This window comes from Coenobita brevimanus, chromosome 44, assembly GCF_032717465.1.
Source record: "Coenobita brevimanus isolate Jiangsu-jjx chromosome 44, ASM3271746v2, whole genome shotgun sequence".
In the NCBI taxonomy this organism is placed as follows: domain Eukaryota; kingdom Metazoa; phylum Arthropoda; class Malacostraca; order Decapoda; family Coenobitidae; genus Coenobita; species Coenobita brevimanus.
In genome coordinates this window covers 41,292,055-41,313,239 of record NC_136997.1, presented here as the reverse complement: position 1 = coordinate 41,313,239, position 21,185 = coordinate 41,292,055, and the positions used below count along the sequence as shown (strand labels likewise).

Genomic DNA, 21,185 nt, shown 5'->3' with positions numbered 1-21,185 from the left:
GATCTGTTAGAGAAGTGGTTAAATTCTAAGAATGTGGATTCTGATTTTGGTAAATTTAAGCAGATGATTTTGCTGGAGGACTTCAAGAGGTGTATTTATAAAGATGTAAGCCTATATCTTGATGAGAAAAGAATAGATAATTTGTCTGATGCTGCAGTTTTAGCTGATGAATATGTTCTCACTCACAAGAGATATTCTAGAGAAAAAGGGAAAGCTGAGAGTAAGTACGTTGCCTCTACTCAGAGTACAGGTAACAGGAAAGAGAATAAAGATGATGTTTCTCAGGAAGTCAATACCAGCTTCACCTCTAGATTTCAGAAAAGTAAATGTACTTATTGTAGTAAGCTTGGTCATACTACGGAGAGATGTTTCAGGAGACAGCGTGATGTGAACAAAAAGGAGTCTTTAAATATTCAGTCAATTGGTCTAGTGTCCACTCTTGAGAGTTCCCATGATTCTTTAACTGAGTTAACTGAACCTGCTTTGAGGGGTAACTTAAATTCTCATGATGGAGCTCCTCTTTTGAGCGGTAACCTGGGTGACACTCTCAAGAGTTCATGTGCTAATTTCCTGTCTGATGGTTTTGTCAGTCCTCTGGACAGTAATGACAGGAAATCAGTTCAAATATATCGTGATACAGGTGCTTGCCAATCCCTTATGCTGACCAGTGTTCTAGGCTCTAATGTTAATTCCTCTGATGAAGCTGTAATCTTACAAGGTGTAGGGAATAATTGCTTCTTTGTCCCTCTGTGCAGAGTGAATTTAGAGTCTGGTTTTGTTAATGGTTCCGTTATGGTTGGGTTGGTTGAGACACTCCCAATGTCAGGTGTAACTTTCTTATTTGGAAATGATATTGGTGGAAGTCAAGTGTGTCCAGCTCCTCAGTTGTCTAGTGGGCCAGTGGCTGCGACCCAGGATTGTGATGTTCCTGATGTGTTCCCTGCATGTGCTGTCACTAGGGCTAAGTCTAAAGTTACTGGTGATTTAGAGGATAATGATGATGATGATGATGATGTTATCCTAGCTGACACTTTTCTTGGTAATTTGGACCACTCACCAGATGAGGCAGTACCCCATAGTGTTGATAATTTGTCTCGTCAAGAGTTGGTTGAGTTGCAGGTTGCTGACCCTGAGTTGAAAGGTCTAGCTAACTCTGCTTACAGTGAAGAAGAGTCAGCCGGTGCTTCTACTTGTTATTATAGAAAGTCAGGAGTACTTATGAGAAAGTCGAGATCCCCAACAGCATCAGCCGACTGTGAGTGGGAGGTTGTACATCAAGTTGTCATTCCTCGTGTTTGTAGGCAGGATATCATTAGAGTGGCTCATGATACCAGTTTGGCAGGACACCTTGGAGTGAGGAAGACTGAGGCACGCATTTTGAAACACTTCTACTGGCCAGGTATCTTCAGGGATGTTTCCTGGTATTGTAAGTCTTGTCACACCTGTCAAGTTGTGGGGAAGTGTAATCAGACCGAAAAGGTTGCACCTCTAGTTCCCATTCCTCCTTTTGAGGCGCCTTTCACCTGTGTGTTGGTGGATATTGTGGGCCCTCTTCCTAAGACTTCTTCAGGATTTTCTTATGTGTTGACCCTGATTGATATGGCTACTCGTTATCCTGAAGCCATTCCACTTAGAAATATCTCAGCAAAGAACGTGGTTAAGGAAATGCTAGGGTTCTTCACAAAGTTTGGTCTGCCCAAGGAGGTACAGTCAGACCGGGGAAGTAATTTCATGTCAAACGTTTTCAAGCAGTCTCTGAAAGAGTTGGGCGTCACCCAGATCACGTCTTCAGCTTACCATCCCCAGACCCAAGGAGCGTTGGAGAGATATCATGAAACACTCAAATCGATGCTCAAGAAATACTGTTTGGAACATCAGAAAGACTGGGATAAAGGTCTTCCATTCGTTGTGTTTGCCGCAAGAGAATCTCCAAATGAATGACTGGGCTTCTCACCTTTTGAACTACTGTTTGGCCATGAAGTAAGAGGGCCCCTTAAGTTACTCAAGGAATGCTGGCTGTCGGAAGAAGATGACGTCAACCTGCTGGAGTATGTGATAAAGTTCAAAGAACGGCTGTCCACTGTTTTACAGCTGGCGAGAGAGAATTTAGGAGCTGCTCAGGAGAAGATGAAGACTTGGTATGATAAGAAGTCCAGGTTACGCCACTTTCAGCCGGGAGATCAGGTTTTGATTCTGCTACCAGTACATGGGCAACCTCTTCAAGCCAAGTTTAGTGGTCCTTATTTCGTGGAGAAGAAACTCAGTGATGTCAACTATGTCATCGCCACACCAGATCGTAGAAGGAACAAGCAACTATGTCACATCAACATGCTAAAGTTATATCACAGGCGGGACGAAAATAATCCAGTCTGCACTGTAGCTGTTCCACCCGAGTCTGCAAGTGAAGCTCTCCCATGCAGTATGAGCCTGAGTGATAGTTTGGGGAAGAATCCTGATATCATGAATGATCTCCAGACTAAGCTTTCTCACCTACCTCCCGAGGAAAGGCAGGAGTTTTCGGCATTACTGCAGGAGTACCCGCAAGTGTTCCGTGCCACTCCAGGAAGAACCACTGTGTTGATGCATGATGTCGATGTTGGAGACGCAAAGCCAATTAAATTGCCTCCTTACCGTGTGAACCCAGTGAAAGTTCCTCTCATCCAGAAGGAGCTTGGCTACCTGTTGGACCACAAGATGATTGAGCCCTGTCAGAGCGAGTGGAGTTCTCCTGTCACTCTAGTCCCTAAGCCAGGTGGGTCACAGCGGCTTTGCATCGACTACAGACAACACGTGTTAATCAGATAACCAAAACAGACACTTACCCTCTCCCTCGTGTGGAAGATTGCATAGACAAGATCGGAAAGGCTAGGTACATAAGTAAGTTTGATTTGTTAAAGGGATACTGGCAAGTACCTATGACTGAACGTGCTAGGGAGATCTCATGTTTTGTAACACTAGGAAAGAAAATGTTATTGCAGATTGCTTATCTAGACTTTAGACAGATTATTTTAGAGTAATAAGAAATTTCCTTTGTAAATTTCTTTTTCTTTGTGGGGAGGTGTTACATAGCCTATGGTTTCATCATCCTTTGTGTAATTTTAACGCACAGCATGCTGCATGTTTGATCACGAGCGTGTTCTGCCTCAGTCCCCCCCTTCTACCGTTATAGTAGAGTTAGTCGTTCTTTCTGTTGTTCAGAGCGGGATTGTCAGCTCTTTGTCCCCATGGCTTCATTTGCGCGTCGTTCTTACAAGTTGTATCAAGCTCTGCTGGCCCCTATATAATGAGCTCAGTCTCTGCATTATTGCCACTTAGATCTACTCCTCATTTTGTTCACATCTCTGTCCTCCCCTGTACAGTTATTATTATTGTGAGTGCTCAGAAAGTCTCCAACCATCTAGCAGCTGTGTAATTTGAGTATAAGTGTTATTACATTTTGTTCTTGTACTGTACAGCATAAGGTGTTGATTTGTGGGCCTAGTGAGGTTCTTTTGTGATTAATGTAAAGATTCATGTCAGCCAATTGTTAATAATAGTTTGTATCTGTAATAATTTATCTTGCATTAACTAAGCATTACCCATTGTATTTTCATTTTATCAGGGCTGACTTAGATAAATTTACTCTTGCTAATTTCGTGTTAACCCGCCCCGTCCCGACCACTTTTCGACTACTGGTACCCCCCAATCCCGACCATTTTTTGACCTTTTTTTTTTTGCTTAAACTTTCGCTTTTGGTCAGAAACAATGGTCGGTGGCAAAGAAATTGGTCCCCGGGGTCCCTAATTAGCTTAACCAGGTATGCCTTGGTCCCACCTGGCCCCGTGTTCTCCCTAGGCGGTCTGAGCCTCAAACGTTTTCTATGGTATTATAAGTCTGGGAAACCAATGAAAGTAAGTAGAAATGAATTTATTACAAACATAAAAACATGTGATAAAAGAGTATATTGGATTTTATACAAAAATAGAGCAGAAATAAGCATTGTACCATCGTGTGAAACGAGCAAAATCGGCCAACTTGGTCACGATGAATCGCTAACATTCTAAAATCATGATACATATAATTTTTTTTACTTACATAATACTTCTACAATAACATTATACCATTTTACATTTTATTGAACTGTTTTTACGTATTCACAGGCCTTTTGATAACATTTAGCGTAATGTTAGAGCTTACTTACGTAGTGAGTGAACTCGCTGTGACTGTTGTTTCAACTCGTATTGTGCTTTTTCTACTTACATAATACTTTTCTAATATTATTATACACTTTTCAACTTTATAGAACTGTTTTGAGATTATTTCAGGCCTTACGTAAATATATAGCGTAATAATAGCGCTTAATAACACACACGGTGAAGTCGCTATGACAACTATTTCAACTTACAACCTATTTTTGTACTTATATAGTAATTCTCCACTAACATTGCACATGTAAACACTTGATATAATTGATATCATATCATTTCTGAACTTACGATGGAACTGAGCGTCATATTTGCGCGTACTTACACAGGGAGTGTTATCGCGATATCATTTGTTTCATCTTACACTAGTAATCAACTTATAAAATACCTTACTACTAACATTACAACATCTTCCACTGTATATAATTCCTATCACATACTTACTGACCAGAATGTGGGTGTACTCGTGACATCAATTATGACAACTTACACTATTGTTCAACTTATACGTTTTATTCATGCTAACATTACACCCGTTTCCACTTTATTTCCTTGCTATCACATATTTACTGACCAGATTTACACAGTGGGTGTAGTTTTGATAACAATTCTTTCCACTTACACTAACCACGTCACCATCGTCCCCTTCGTCAGGGTGGGGAGGTGAGGGTGGTGGGGGAGGTTGGGGAGGTGGAGAGCGGCGCCTCTAATCACTTGCACTTCTCTTCCCTCTCCCTTTTCCTTTACCCTTTCCCTTCCGTTTCTTTCCTTTCCCCACATCCTGGGGCTGTGGGGAGGAAGTTTGGGAATATTCAGGGGCGAAAGAAGTGCTGGGGAGTGACTCCACCTCCTCTCCCCTAGGCCTACGAGTACCACGTGCTCGTGCTGCCTCCCTCACACCACTTGCCCCTTCACCCCGCACTACCCCCACACCACTCTCACTTTCACCCCGCGCTGCCGCCACAACACTTTCCCTTTCTCCCAGCAATCCCACCACACCACTTGCCACTTCCCCAGACAAAGTACTTTCACCATACCTTATGTGTCGTCTCACCCCACCTTCTGATCCTCGTGGTGATATTTTCTCTTTTCCCAACCACGCGGCGATATCACGTCCTAGGCCTCCGTCATCCTCATCGTCCTCATCCTCGTCCTTATCAGATTCAGGATGGAGAGATAGCTTTGCACATGGTTGGGGAGCAGGCTGGCCTTCCCTTGCCTTACGGTATGTCACATACCGCGTTTTTCGGGGCGAAGGGACCTCCTCATCACTGCTACTTATTTCTTCCTCTGGCTGGACGTAATCGCGATCCACCACATCATCATCGAGTGGAGAATCAATGTCTCCAGTGAAGGCTTCCAGGACGGATGCGATTTCCTCGTCTGAGAGACCTTTCCGCGCCATGTCTGACCTGGGTCACTGCTAGCAGGTGAGTGACCGAGACAAGGGCGAGCGCGGGTCACGCGGGGTCTAGGACGCTGCCCGCCTGGCGGCAGGTAGGGGAGGCTTGGGTAACCGGGCGAAACGAAAATATCGCGCGAATTTTGAAAATTGTGGAAATTATGAACCTTGCAATTGCAGGACGTTGAAGTACGTCCCCAGGATTAGCTGTGACAAAACGTGAGGACGTGGAAGTACGTCCCCGGGACGCCGTGGGTTAATAGAGGCTGTTGCAGTTAACCATATATTTAACCTGTTTTTGCCATTACATTATCCTTATGAGTCCTGAATGTTTTGTTGTTAGTTTGAGCATTAAACTTTAACTTGTAATTTTACCTAACTCTTTTGTTTTGAACCTGGAACTTTACGGGACAGTGGTGATTTTTTAGTATTCTCACTTAAAGTGTACATTATCTTTCACTGTTCCGTAACAATATATATATATATATATATATATATATATATATATATATATATATATATATATATATACTGCATATGAATTGCCTGCAATAAGCAGACAGTTTAAATATGGGTTAATAGCCGATGCTGAGGAGGTCAAAATTACCTTTAAAAGTTTACTGTTATTAAAGAAAATTAAAGTTGATTATGAAGTTTTATAAAACAATGAGTGACGTTTGACGTAAATTATCCACCCATGGTGTACAGACACGTCCTCATGTTGCAGTGCATCCACCCGCGGTTTATACCTACAGTACTTCCGCATGTTGCACTATAATACCTAACCACGATGTACACCTACGTCCGCATGTTGCACTATTTTATCCACCCACGGTCTACACCTACTTCCGCATGTTGCACTACAATACATGCCAGCATTTACTTCAATGACAACATCGGTGGCCAATCAGCAGCTGCGAATCAAATACACTCTATTTGCCCCGAACATCTCAGGTGAACAGGTCAATCAAATAGTCTATAGTAGTAGTAGTAGTAGTAGTTGTTGTTGTTGTTGTTGTTGTTGCTTCTGCTGTTGTTGTTGTAGCTTTATCTGAACATGAACTCAGTCACTGCAGGAAACCAAGCACTTCTGCTGGTCCCTGAGGCATTTGGTTGAGGCTAGGATGAAGGATGGTTTGTGATGTGATAGTGTGGTGCATGAGATGAAGAAGTATGTTGTGGTGTGTGGGGATACATATCAATGTGGGTATGGTGGAGTATCTGTGAGGTGTATTATGTGCTGGTGTTGTGGCAGGGAAAGGTGGAGGCCGCATCGCAGTCTGGCTGGGTGTACTCGTGTCTCTCTGGGTAGGGTAGTTTCTGAGGGGTGTATGTCAGGTGGGGGTTCTTGAAGGAGGCTGTTTGGCTGGAGGTTTTGGATGGCTGTGGTGGTTGTGTGTTTATAACTGTGTTTTGAAGTGTTGTGTGTTTAGAACTGTGTTTTGAAGGGGCATGTTGCTGAGATACTCTGTGCAGTGTTGGGCTGTTGTTAGTTTCTTGTTTCCTTATGGACGGGGTGATGCAACAGGAAGTTACACGCACAAGAGTTTGCTGGGTCTTGAGCTTAAGCAATATACTTTGTGCCTCTCATATGCGTAGGATGTTCCATTACAAGTATTTATATTTCCCGGTGTCAGTGGTACGGTATATATTTGTGGTCTTGATGCAGCCTGTCAATATTCTTAAGGCTTTGTTTGGTGTTTTTGGTTATCCGTGTTTATTTTTGTTAAAGCTGGCTCCCACTTAGACAAGAATGATTCACAATTGTTCTAATGAATCGCATCTATAAGGTGTTCAGGGATTCTTTCTGTTGTCCAAACGTAATACCTGTGGGAGTCTTCTTGGCATTGAGTTTGCAAGAAGCCTTTGCACTAATTTTACTCCTTTGTAGCATTGCCATACAGTAGGATAATGAGGTGTAATAGAATAAATCGCAAAGGAATAGGTGTTACGAAAGATAGCCACCTAAGATGAACCATGAACGAGAGGAGGAAGGTAGGCAAGAAGGAAGTCAAGAAAACAGCCATGATTGATCTGGGAAATTTATTCGGAAGAATTAACTGTGGAATGATATATTTGTTTTGGTGAGCAATGCACAGGAAGACATTACTTTTTGACTAAGCTGTACATTTGGTCCTTTTAATCTTGCATTGGGCCAATATACAGTCGGTCACAGAAAGAAGTATACACAGGAAGAAATACACACACACACACACACACACACACACACACACACACACACACACACACACACACACACACACACACACAAGTGCATGATTCACGACAAATGTTTTATGACGTTACAGAAGGGAGAAAAAAAAACTCATTAAATTCATATTCTTTAATTTCTCGGTGCTGTTCAGGGCAGTGTTACCAAATACAAAATCCCAGAGAAGGACAAAAGGTGTATATTATTTCCCGTAGCCGACTGTACTGTACAAACATTAGCAGAAGTTTCGCCGACGCTTCTCTGCCTGCTGTGGTGATGGAGGATATTATATTTAACCATTTAATATCTGCTGGTAATATGAGGCACAGCAAAAACGAAAGTATGAGGAGAAAGGATGATCTCTGGTGTTTTAGGGTTGTGGCAGTTAATGATGTTAAACTTTTTAATACTAACAGAGCTGCAGGGCGTTGCCCGAGTAAAAGGAAAGAAAAAAAGAAAGAAAGAACTATGACCTTCCATACCTGCATAGCCTGGAACATGGGAGGGTTGGGGGGGGACAATCCCCTGGGGGAGACAACCCCCAGATTCCCATTTCACTGACTTGACCTGAACCTATGTTCCCACTGGGTCCATTTACCTAGGGATATATTCCTCATGGGCCTATTCCTGCCATGGACCTAATCTCCATGGACCCAATTTCCCACTACTCACTCTACACCTGTGCACTGACCCACCCATCCAGCTCACCCATCCTACCCCACCAAACACACCCACGCTTCCCCAAGATGCCCCACTAAACACACCCAACCATCCTACCCACCCCACCCATACCACCTAACCCATCCAACCTGCCCACCCTACCCATCCTCCCACCATCCCTACCCACCCAGCCACACAGCTCCACTATGTTGCCATGATATCGTGATTTCTATGCAAAATTAATCGCAGAGGACGAACTTCTACGAAGCCTTTTATGGCACACACATACCAAGTCTTATAAAACTGAAAGGAGGTATAAACTATGCCAACTTGCAATATAGTGAACATATATCAGCCGTGAAATATACCCGATATACTGTTATATAGGGAGTATAATTCTGTGAAGTGGTATAATACAAGCTGGTCCATAAATAGCGCTCCTCTACAAACTCACTTGATATTTTCTATTTTTCCCTGTTGTGGGGACGGCTCAGTCTGCTGGTGTGGCCGTGGGTGTGTCAGTGGCAGGGGGAAATGGTTAAATGTTCCAGGATAGACACTGATTACGCTGGCTGAGCCGTCCCTGCAGCACACGAGAAATCACCCGGCGGAGTGAAAGAGCAGCGGTATATATGGACCACCCTGGATATACGAGTATATATAGTATGTTCATCTTAACTTGGCCCAGATCTTCTTCCCTTTGCAGCTTATCTCCACACACTTTCTCTTGCACTTCGTGACTATTCTTTAGCCCAGATTTGCATCCCTTTCCACCTTGTTTCCATATCCTTTCCTTTGCACTTCTTCGTGACTATTCTTTGGCCCAGATTTGCATCCCTTTCCATCTTGTTTCCACATCCTTTCCTTTGCACTTCTTCGTGACTATCGTTCTTTTACCTTAGTCTAACATGGCACAGATTTTCATCCTTTGACAACTTCTTTCATGTAGCTCTTTGGCAGAAATTAATACTACGACTCCATATTATTTCCACAGAGCTTCTTCGTGACTAGCATCATATCTGAGTATTACTCCTCTGTTGCAGTTCAGCGTTCAAGATGGAGAGATGGCAATATTAGGCCAAGTAGGAGAAACAAGAATATTGTATTATTTATGATCGTAAATTTACTACATGATTATTGGAGTTGTATTTTGTTAAGTAGTTGTAGTAATGGTAGTAGTGGAAGTAGCAGAAGTAGAAGTTGTAGTAATAGTAGCAGATGTTGTGTTAATAGTAGTAGTAGTAGTAGTAGTAGTAGTGGTAGTAATAAAAGTAGTAGTAGCAGTATTAGCAACAGTACAGTAGTAGTGGCAGTAGCTGTAGTAGTAGTGGTGACAGTGCAGTAGGAACAGGTGTAGTAGTAGTAGTAGTAGTAGTAGTAGTAGTAGTGGTAATAGTAGTAGTAGTAGTAGTAGCAGTAGTAGTAGTAGTAGTAGCAGTAGTAGTGGTGGTGGTGGTGGTGGTGATAGTAGTAGTCGTAGTAGTAGTGGTAGTAGTAGTAGTAGCAGCTGCAACAGCAAACTCATCTGAACGTGAACCCAGTGGACTGCTGGCTGAAGCTGACCTCCATCAGTCCGCAATCCTTATTTCGGGGGATAGGGAGGGATCTGAGGGATTTATTATAACCAGCCAGCGGAACAACCCGGTCATATCAGTGCCACCACATGAAGGCGCCCCTCTCCAGCATCAGTGTTGTTGATTAAGGAGTCTTTATTGCCTTACTAAAGATCATTGACTGTAAACCAGTGCAGACTTTCCTTCTGCAGCTTATCTGTGATGCTAGTCATGAAGTGCTATGAAAAGGATGTAAAACAGCAAAATTGTGTTTTTCTGTCATTAAACTACGTGAAATTAACTGCAAAAGGAAGAGAATCTTGGCCACGAACTATGGCCTTGCTTAACCTGTCTGCATATTGAGGTGAGAATGGCATCGTCCGTGTGGGATTACAGTACACACACACACACACACACACACACACACACACACACACACACACACACACACACACACACACACACATACACACGCACACACACATAGGGAAATGGAGTTGCGAGAGAACTGTAAAGAAAAAAGGAAAGTGATAACTTTATTAACAAATAAAGCTGATTATTTTATTGAAGAGATACGTTGACAAATACGGTAGGTAAAAAGTAATGATTTTATTAGCCAAGTACATAAGAATCGATTATATTGTTAGAAAGATACACTACACAGTATAATAGCTAGGAGAGCCTTCAAGAAACACTATTCAAATAATAATAATGATAATAATAATAATAATAATAATAATAATAACAATAATAATAATAATAATAAGTATCGGGATTCAGGTTCGTTTCTTCTCTTATTCATTTATAACTGTTCCAATATTCTGCCTCTTATTTTCTTTTGTGTGTTGTGTGTTTTATCATTGCCTATCAGTTAGAGAGAGAGAGAGAGAGAGAGAGATCAGACTGATGTCCTCTGAGGGAGTTTCATTGTCCACTTTTGGGCTCCTGTGACGGCTTCAAATCCCAGCAGCTCAAGCACCTTCGTTCTATGCCTTCGAAGGCTCTTGTATCAATGAACTCCTGCGTTTTTTGTGTATTTAGAGACTGAGTAAGCGAGTTCCATGAGGAGGGTGATGGCAGAGACAACCACCCCGAGGCCCAACACTATAAAGGCGCCTTGAAGATGTTCTAGGTTCAATACTCCTTTACCTCGAGCCTGTGGAGATGACAAGACAACTAGATAGATAGATTAATGGATAGATAGATAAACAGACAGATAGATAGATAAATAGGCAGATACATAGACAGACAGATAGATAAGTAGGTAGATACACCGATAGATATTGTTTATAGTGTTAAGATGTATCTATCTATCTATCTATATACCTAGGCTGCTTCCCCCAAGGAAAGGGAGGTAGCCGAGACAGGACGACACACTCCCCGTTTACTCATCCATTCAAACACATTCATTCGCATCTTAGCCCCAAAGGGGAGAACGGACAGATCCTCACCGCACCACACCGCACAAGGGTCAACTGCCCAATGCAATCAGTGACATCCGCAGCAGGGCCCGACAGCAGAACTGGTTTACCACTGCCACATCATAACAGACCCATCCCCTTACCCGCACCTGACCTGACTAGCTGATCAGACCAAATGCGGGAGAATATCCCCTCAGGGCTGCGTCATCACTTATTCATTCACAATTTCTCTCCATTTATTTCTGTCACGCACAGCCACTCTTCCTTGCTCAACAGACATCCCTCTCGCATCCAATGCTCTCTTCACACTGTCCATCCATCCTATTCGTGGTCTTCCTCTCAGCCTTACACCTCTCACATCAGATCTAGTTATCTTTTTCACCAATCGCTCATTATCCATTCTCTCCATATGCCCAAACCATCGCAACACCCTCTGCTCAACTCTACCAGCCATCTCCCGAACGACTCCAGTTCTCCTTCGCACTTCATCATTTCGCACCCGATCCATACGCGTCACTCCACACATACTCCTCAGACACCTCATCTATATTACATTCAAACTTTTCCTCTCTGCTACACCCATATTCCATGTTTCAGCCCCATATGATGCAGTCGGTACCACAACACCCTCATACAGCCTTCTCTTTACATTCATTCTAAGCGAACGACATTTAAACACTTTTTTCATTCCTCCCAGCACCTTTCCTACTTCATTTATTCTAAACTTCACTTCTGCATCTATTCTTCTTGTTAATATGTAGGGAAAGAAAAAGTGGAGAAACAAAAGATGAAAAAGCACAGAAACAAGACAGCATTTGTGTGTGTGTGTGTGTGTGTGTGTGTGTGTGTGTGTGTGTGTGTGTGTGTGTGTGTGTGTGTGTGTGTGTGCTCTAGCATTTTATTTAATGTAACCCCAGATTATTTTATTCAACTGAGAGTGAGTCATGGGGGTTTGATCTTGTTATACTCTCTTCACTTTAACTTGGTCCAGATTTTCGTCCTTGTGAAGCTTATTTCTCGTCGTTCAGTTGTAGAATGAGACAAAACTACGGTTCTACATCCTTTTCATAGCACATCTTCGTGACTAGCATCATACTCTAGTCTCTACCTATTGCCATAACAGCATAAAAGATGGAGAGATGATATTTTTAGGTCAGGTTATAGTAAAAGGAGTATGGTACTATATTACTTTTATTTTAACTTGGCCTAAAGTTGTCATCTCTCCATCTTCAGTCCTCAGTTGTAACAATAAAACTAGGGGAGGCGGTGGCTGAATCGGTAGAGAGGCGGCCTGCAGTCCTAATGGACCCAGGTTCGAATCCCGGCTGGGGCAGGGAACAGTTTAAGGATTTGAATTTCATAAAAAGCAGACTTTTCTGATCTACCAGATGACCCGCCGACATGTCATAAAAATATCCCCGCTAATACCAGTACACCAGTCCTGTATGAGACAGCCCTAGCATGTATTCAATATGGATGGTGGGTGTTAGCGCCGAAGTGGTGACATGTGGAGATGTAGGAGGACTACTGGGCCCCAGGGAGGACTACTGGGACTTGGGAATAGGCACCATGAGGCCTTTGCCCAGGGTCGGACACGTTAAAAAAAAAAAAATGTGATGGTCACAAAGACGTGCCATGGGAAAGCTGAACAGCTAATGTATTGTCCTTTTCCTCCTCTGAGCCATGAGAAGTAAATTGCAAAAGGATGAAACTCTGAGCCAAGTTAAGGTAAAAAGAGTATAGTATTTGTAGTCCCAGGCTCATCTGAACCTGAACCCAGTGGACTGCAGCCTGGTTACCCATCTGCAGATCATCAGCCTCTTTGTGGGTGGGGGGGAAGGAAGGGAATTATGGGACGTTCATCTTACTAGGCAGCGGAGCCACTCAGTCATATCGGTACAACCACGTGAAGGCGTCCTCTCCAACGCCCTTTGTGTCATATGGGTAAATTTCATCTTTTTCACACTGATGTTCCAAGCCTCGTAACTCTTCTTCATAAGCGATTCATTTCACCTATTACATCTTAACATCCTCATGTTACCGATGCAAACCATGACGAAATGAAAAAGCTGTAAGCTAACTGCAAGGTAAAATTAAGGAGAACTGTTCAATATAAACGCTTAGAGAAAAAGTCTTTAACGTCTCTTACGGCAGTGAGAAGCAAGACAAACACTAATGCCGTAATTAAGATATCAGACCCACGCTTAACTCAAGGCCGAACTTCAGCCAGTGAGATATCCCGTGTACAACTAACAAATCTTGGAAAAAAAAATCGCTAAGGAAGTGTTACTGTAATGCTTCCTTTGTCATCTAAAACACGTAAAAAGTAAGAAAATACGCTATGAGAAAGTGTTACAAAGCCTCCTGTAGAACAAAAATACGTTTAACGATTCCCAAATCATGGGCGAACATTTGCCAGTGACATTTGCTGTATGCAGCTAATTCGCTCGCTCGAACACCAAATTTTGTCAAAGTTTGGACCCCCGACAGTATATACCCGAGCAAAAGATTTATAACATCAGCAAGAAATGGGGGAAGGGGTCGGGAGGAGATCTCTGTACTAGAGCAGCGAACTTTTTGAATATCTCAGCCATCTTGAAATTACAAGATAGACACCAATAGCATAAAAATCCTCAGTTATTTTCATTTTATAGACAACTCAACATACGTAATTCCCAATAGTTTTTCCGTAAATCGAGGAAAAAATATATATATAAGGCAAATCAGCGTAACAGCCTGCTCCGCAAGATATAACGGTCTAAGGTTGCCTGAGCAGCGCAGCAGTATTTTCCGACGATTGCTAAGAGAGTTGGTTTAGGAAGTGTGGGGAAATAATTTTAGTGTAATCTAATAAGTTCTTTCAAGTATTTTCAGGTCAGGAAATCAGAGGAAGATGATGAGCCACATGAGACAATATTCAGCACTGCCTGACTTGCTCGCTCGCTCCAACATGTTCCGCACTTTCAGTGTGGACAGTTAGTACATGTTAAATCTTGCAAACAAATCGCTAAGGAAGTTGTGCTACGAGTCAATTACGGGCGAACTTTTTCCCAGAAAGTTTCCGGTGTGCAAATAATAAATCTTGGAAATAAATAGCTAAGGAATAGGTGATACGACTCACTTGCGAACTTTTTCCCAGGAGGCTTCCAGTGTGCAGTTGATAGATCTTGGAAAGGATGCCGGTCTCCAGAAGGCGGATGAGGTTGTCTGAGATGAGGCGGGTGTAGGGGGTGTTGCGACGCAGTAACCAGATCATAAAGTTGTTGTATATCTGTGGAAGGAGGTACACTATACCACCAGCTGTGTCTGTGTATATATATCTATTTATCTATCTGTCTGTGGGTGTAGGGGGTGTTGCTACGTATTATCCAGATCATAAAGTTGCTGTATATCTGTGGAAGCAAGTACACTATAGCACCAGCTCGTGTGTCTTTTTTTTTTTTTTTTTTAAATTCTGCAAGGAAGAAGGAACCAAAGGCCATGAGCCCGCAGTAACAGTTCCCTCCAAGAGAAAAACAAAATACAATAGAGAACCAAATTCAAGATCCGATCATTTTGAGATGCCTGGACACACTGCGTTTGAAAGACTGGAGATCATAGGCAGCAGGAAATACAGACAGAGGGAGGCAGTTCCAGAGCTGACCTGTTGCATAAATAAAAGACTGGGAGTAACGGTTAACTCTTGCATTAGAGAGTTGGACGGAAAAGGGATGAGAGTTTGTTGCCAGACGGGTGCTATGCTCCCGTCGTAGAGGTGGAGGAATGCAAGCAGACAGTTCAGAGGAGCAGTGACCATTAAATTAGCAATAGAAAAGAGATAAAGATGCAACAGTGCGGCGAAGAGACAGAGGTTGAAGGGAGTCAGTAAGAGAAGGAGAGTTAATGAGACGAAAAGCCTTTGACTCCACTCTATTGAGAAGAGCTGTATGTGGGGAGCCTCCCCACACATGAGAGTTGTACTCCACACAGGGGCAGATAAAACCCCTGTATAGAGTCAACAATTGTGCAGGGGTAAAGAAAGAAAGGAGTCGGCTTAGCACACCGAATCTCTTGGAAGCAGATTTTACAAGAGTTGTAATATGATCTTTCCAAGATAAGTCCCGAGTAAATGAAACCCCAAGCATGTTCAAGGATGATGCAGGATCAAGCTGAATATTATTAAACATTAGTGGGTATACCTGTGGAAGATTTTGTCGGGTTGATAGGTGTAAGAACTGAGTCTTTGATGCATTAAAAACAACCATATCATTTTTACCCCAGTCAGAGATACGAGCCAAGTCAGACATTAGGTGTGCCATAGCCTCATCCCTTGTTTGTTGAAGTAACTTTTGGGATGGGCGTTGCAGGAACCGAATGGAAAGGTGAAGGGTGGAGTCATCAGCGTATGAGTGGATAGGGTTAGATGTACAGCTTAGAAGATCATTGATGAATAAAAGGAAGAGAGTTGGTGATAGGACAGAGCCCTGAGGAACACCACTGTTGATAGATCTAGGAGAAGAACGATGGCCATCTACAACAGCGGCTATAGAACGACCAGAAAGGAAGCTAGCGATGAAGGCACAGATAGAAGGTTAGAAACTGCAGGAGGGCAGTTTGGAAATTAAAGATTTATGTCAGACTCGATCGAAAGCCTTTGAGATGTCAAGTGCAATGGCAAAGCTTTCGCCAAAGTCCCGAAAGGAGGATGACCAGGAGTGTGAAAGGTAGGTGAGAAGATCGCCAGTTAGGCGTCCCTGACGGAACCCATACTGACGATCGGAAAGAAGGTTGTGATAGGAAAGATGCCTTAAAATTTTTCTATTGAGAATTGACTCGAAAACTTTTGAAATACAGGACGTTAAAGCAACTGGACGATAGTTGGAGGGTTGGGAGTGGTCACCCTTCTTTGGGACTGGCTGAATGAGAGCAAACTTCCAGCAAGAAGGAAAGGTACAAGTTGACAGACAAAGGCGAAAGAGTTTGCCTAGGCAGGCACAGAAGCACAGTTCTTGAGAACAACAGGAGGGACCCCATCAGGCCCATATGCCTTGTTAGTACTGAGGCCAGTGATGGCAGAAAATACATCAACTGAAGAAATTTTAATGTCAGGCATGAGGAAGTCAGAAGGGGGAAGTGATGGAGGAACAGCACTGGAATCGTCTAAGCTGGAATTGGAGGAGAAAGTCTGTGCGAAGAGTGATGAGGTAAAGTTGTTAGAAAGATTTTTGGCAAGGTGCCAGAAGGAGCGGGAAGAACTCGAGTTGGAGAGTTGAAAGCATTTAGTATGGATGAAATTATTTTTAGTAGAGCGAAGAACAGACTTAGCACGATTCCGGGCAGAAACGTAAAGATGATGTGATTCAGGGGTGGGTTGGCTCTGGTATCTTTTGTAGGCCCACTCCTTGTTGCAGACAGCATTAGAACAAGCGTGATTAAACCAAGGCTTTCTTGCGTTAGTCAAAGGATATGAGAAAGGAATGTATGCTTGCATGCCTGAGAGAATAACCTCCGTAATGCGCAAGGCACACTCAGATGCCTCACGGCCATGGAAGCAATAATCATTCCAGGGAAAATCAAAGAAGTACTGCATGAGGGCCTCCCAGTCCGTGGCTCCAAAATGCCACAGACGACGTTTCCCTGGAGGGTCCACAGGCCGTACCGGAGTAATAGGACAGATTAAGGTAATAAGGTTGTGATCGGAGGTGCCCAACAGAGAGAAAAGATTAACAGAGTAAGCAGAAGGATTAGTTGTGAGGAAGAGGTCAAGTATGTTGGAGCTCTCTCCAAGGCGGTCAGGGATACGGTTAGGGTGCTGTACAAGCTGCTCTAGGTCATTAAGGATAGAAAAGATGTAGGCTTGTTCACCAGGTGGATCCGTGAAAGGAGAGGAGAGCCAAAGGTGGTGGTGAACATTGGAATCTCCTAGAATGGAGATTTCAGAGAAAGGAGAAATGGATATAATGTGTTCCATCGTAGAAATAAGATAGTTGAAGAATTTTTGATAGTCAGTAGAATTAGGGGATAAGTAAACAGCACAGATATATTTAGTCAGAGAATGACAGGAAAGCGGAAGCCAGAGTGTAGAGAATTCAGAAGAATCGAGTTCAGGAACACGAAAGCAAGATAAGTCGTTGCGTATATATACACAACAAACACCTTTGGCTTTGAAATGAGTATAGAGAAAGTAGGAGGAAACAGAAAAGGGTTTGCTGTCAGTTGCCTCAGACAGCTGAGTCTCCGTGCACCTATCTGTCTATCTATCTATGTTTATCTGTTTATTCCTGTATAATTTTGTCTGTCAGTCTGTATCCACGTCAACTTTTTTATCTATCAATCTATATGTCTTTCTTATTGTGTGTGTGTGTGTGTGTGTGTGTGTGTGTGTGTGTGTGTGTGTGTGTGTGTGTGTGTGTGTGTGTGTGTGTGTGTGTGTGTGTGTGTGTGTGTGTGTGTGTGTGTGTGTGTGTGTGTGTGTGTGTGTGTGTGTGTGTGTGTGTGTGTGTGTGTGCGTGTGTGTGTGTGCGCGTGTGTAAAATCTGTCCACCAATCCATCCCTCTATCCTTCTGTCTGTATGTTTGGCTGTCTGTTTATCTCTACACCACCCACCTTCTCTCTCATAATATAAGTGTCCCGAGTCAAATTCCTGTTATGCTGCGTGTAAATCATATAATCAACAGGGCAAATCAAAGTATGTGTCCTCTTCATCACCAGCTCCACCGTAGCCGCATGCAGATCGTTGAGGGTAATGTTGGGGTAGATGTATAGCCTCCTCCCCAGTTCGGCTAGGATGGGGTTCTCTGAGCTCCTTAAGGCGTCTGGTACAAAGCTTCCATATTCGTACATCACGGGCCTGGAGAGAGAGAGAGGGGGAGAGAGAGAGAGAGAGAGAGAGAGAGAGAGAGAGAGAGAGAGAGAGAGAGAGAGAGAGAGAGAGAATCATCATGAATCATCATTGTCATTGCCATCATCATCACCATTACCACTCTAGACTTCTTCCTCACTCCGTAATAAGAACAAAAAGGAAAGAAACCGCCTCTTTTTATTCTAACTTGGCCTAAAATTGTCATCTCGTTATCTTGAATCCTGAGTTGTAGCAATAAATTAACCTTAGAAACTGATACTAGTCACGAAAAAGTGCATTGTAGAGTGGCATTGTCTTTTTCTGCCACTGAGCTAAGTGAAACATGCTGCAAAAGGACAAAATCTGGGCCAGGTTAAGGTAACATAAGAAAAGGTAAGAGGTGTCCACAGTAAGGTATGGAACATGATGGAGTCGAGCATCTATTGAGATAAAACAAAACTGGAGGATATTAAACACAAATTTTATTCTAATTCACCATTTTCTCTGTAGTTGCACTTTTGCCTTGATTTTTTTTTTTTTTTAGCCGTTTGATTTCTATTAAAATGAAATAAGCAGTGATGTGGCAAAGCTCTAATTCTCTCGTTTTCCTGAACTTCAGTCCTCTGGATTCTCTATGCTCTGGTTTCGGCTGGCCTGTCATTCTCACACTAATACGTTGTGTACATCTCCATTCTACCTACTATGAAAAATTCTTTGTTTTACTTAAAGATGGAAACACTATCAGTTTATTGTTTCTCTAAAATCTCCATTCCAGTTAATTTCAGTGTTCACTACCACCTTTGGCTCTCGTTCAAATCAGCTGATCACCGTGGTGAACAAGCCTGTTGTCTTTTCTGTCCCCAATGACAGAGCAGCATGTACTCGTACACCACCCTCATTGTATCCCTGACCGTCTTTCCTTCTGCTTACTCTGTAATTTTTCCTCTCCATTGGGCTCCTCCGACCACAACCTTATCACCTTCATCTGTCCTATGGTTCCAGTAAGGCCTGTGGACCATCGCAAGAATGGGCAGCATTGGCCCTTTGGAGCTGCTGACTGGGAACCCCTCAGGCGGTACTTCTATGATTTTCCCTAGAATGATTCTTGCTTCCATGGCCGAGAGCCATCTGAGTTTGCCTTGCACATTATGAATGTTGGTCTCTCGGGCATGGAAGCAGACATTCCTTTCTTATATCTTTTGACTACTGAAAGAAAGAAAAAGGTTAAGTCATGCTTGTTCTACTGTGTCCACAACAAGGAGAAGACCTAGATAAAGTACCGGAGCTAATACAACCTGAATCTCGCCTCTGTTATATCTCCGTCTGGAATTGTGCTAAGTCCGTTTGTGGTAGGTGGGGGCGCCCATCATCCACCAACTTAGTGTAGTACTGTTTTTAGGATAGCGCTACATCGAGTGGCAAGCCAAATGATTTCCTGTAAACCAGGAGAGCATTACCAGCACTGGGTGGTAACCTTATAACCAACCGACACGTGTTCCCTACGTGACAACAAGTGGATTAGCAGAAGGTTAGTGCCCCTCCTCGGAGAAAAACTAACTAAAAATACAAACAAGAAGCCTTGGACCAGGACTGACCAAAAGATGACTAACGACCGAACAAAGGATATGATACAGATGGCGACGTGGAATGAAAGAGGTGCAAATGATGAGGTCAAAGAGAGTGAGATTGTTCAGGTGCTTGAGGGTGCGAAAGTGGATGTATGTGGATTAAGTGAAACTAAATGGTGAGGAGAGACTGTGAGAGAATAGGAGTAAGGACGGGGCATATGTGCGGGAATAGGTGAGAATGAGAGGGCAAAAGAAGGAGTGTGTATCACTGTGAGTAACAGATGGAAGGAGAATAAAAGAGAGTATGGATCAGTTGGCTCAAGGATTATGTGGGTAAGACTGAAAGTTGGACTACAAATGTAGGCGATTGTGTGTGTGTATGCACCAAAGCAAGATCGTGCAAGCAGAGTGAGAGAAGAGTTTTGGACAAATGTGGAAATGTGCATCATCACCACCACCACCACCACCATCACCACCATCACCACCATCGCCATCTCCACCATCAACACCACCATCACCACCATCATCACCACCATCACCATCATCACCAACATCATAACCTTCACCACCACCAACACCACCACCATCATCATACTATTTTTTCACTTTCATTCCATACCTGAGGGACCTAGTAACACCTCTTCCCTAGCGATTTATTCTGCCTTTTACCCATTAATATCATCTTGTATGTTATTGCTGTAAACTATGTCGACATTGAAGCTTTATAAATAATCATATAAGTCAGTGTTAAGATATAATACGCAAAATACAGGGTAGTCCATATGTAGCGCTCCTCTTACACCTCGCCGGGCCATTTCTCGTGTGCTGTGGGGGCGGCTCAGTCATCGCTATATCCATCCTCCATTATTTATTTCCAACCCCCACTGTCACCCCCACGCCAGCAGACTGAGCCATCCCCGCAACACAATAATCAGATGAGTTACTTGTGCAGCGCTATTTCTGGACTACCCTCCATAAAATTCTCTAGCCGATGTTTAGTAAACTATACATGTTCTATTTTGCCAAATATTTTCGTTCTTTTCCATTTTATTTCAGTGGTGGTTTGACAGAACTTTGGCAATGCATCCTTTCCATAGCACTTCTTCATGATTAGCATTGTATGAAACTTTGACATATGCTAGTATATAGAGCTTGTAAAATGTCTTACGTAAGAGAGAGAGAGAGGGGGAGAGAGAGAGAGAGAGAGAGAGAGAGAGAGAGAGAGAGAGAGAGAGAGAGAGAGAGAGAGACACACACACACACACACACACACACACACACACACACACACACACACACACACACACACACACACACACACACACACACACACACACACACACAGACGGTCAGAAGCTTACAAA

At 43.1% G+C, this 21,185-nt stretch overlaps 1 protein-coding gene across 1 annotated transcript in view; it reads right to left on the bottom strand.

Annotated features, from left to right (window-relative positions):
* The window catches only part of LOC145398060 (ionotropic receptor 40a-like), a 310,943-nt gene extending 292,896 nt beyond the window's left edge, over window positions 1–18,047 (bottom strand). The window contains exons 1-2 of the mRNA XM_080271018.1: window positions 18,019–18,047; window positions 14,554–14,703 (exon numbers count right to left, since the gene is read on the bottom strand). Coding sequence (XP_080127144.1) covers window positions 14,554–14,703; window positions 18,019–18,030 — 162 coding nt within the window. The 5' untranslated portion in view covers window positions 18,031–18,047. The remainder of the gene's footprint in view (window positions 1–14,553; window positions 14,704–18,018) is intronic.
* Window positions 18,048–21,185: the final 3,138 nt, after the last annotated feature.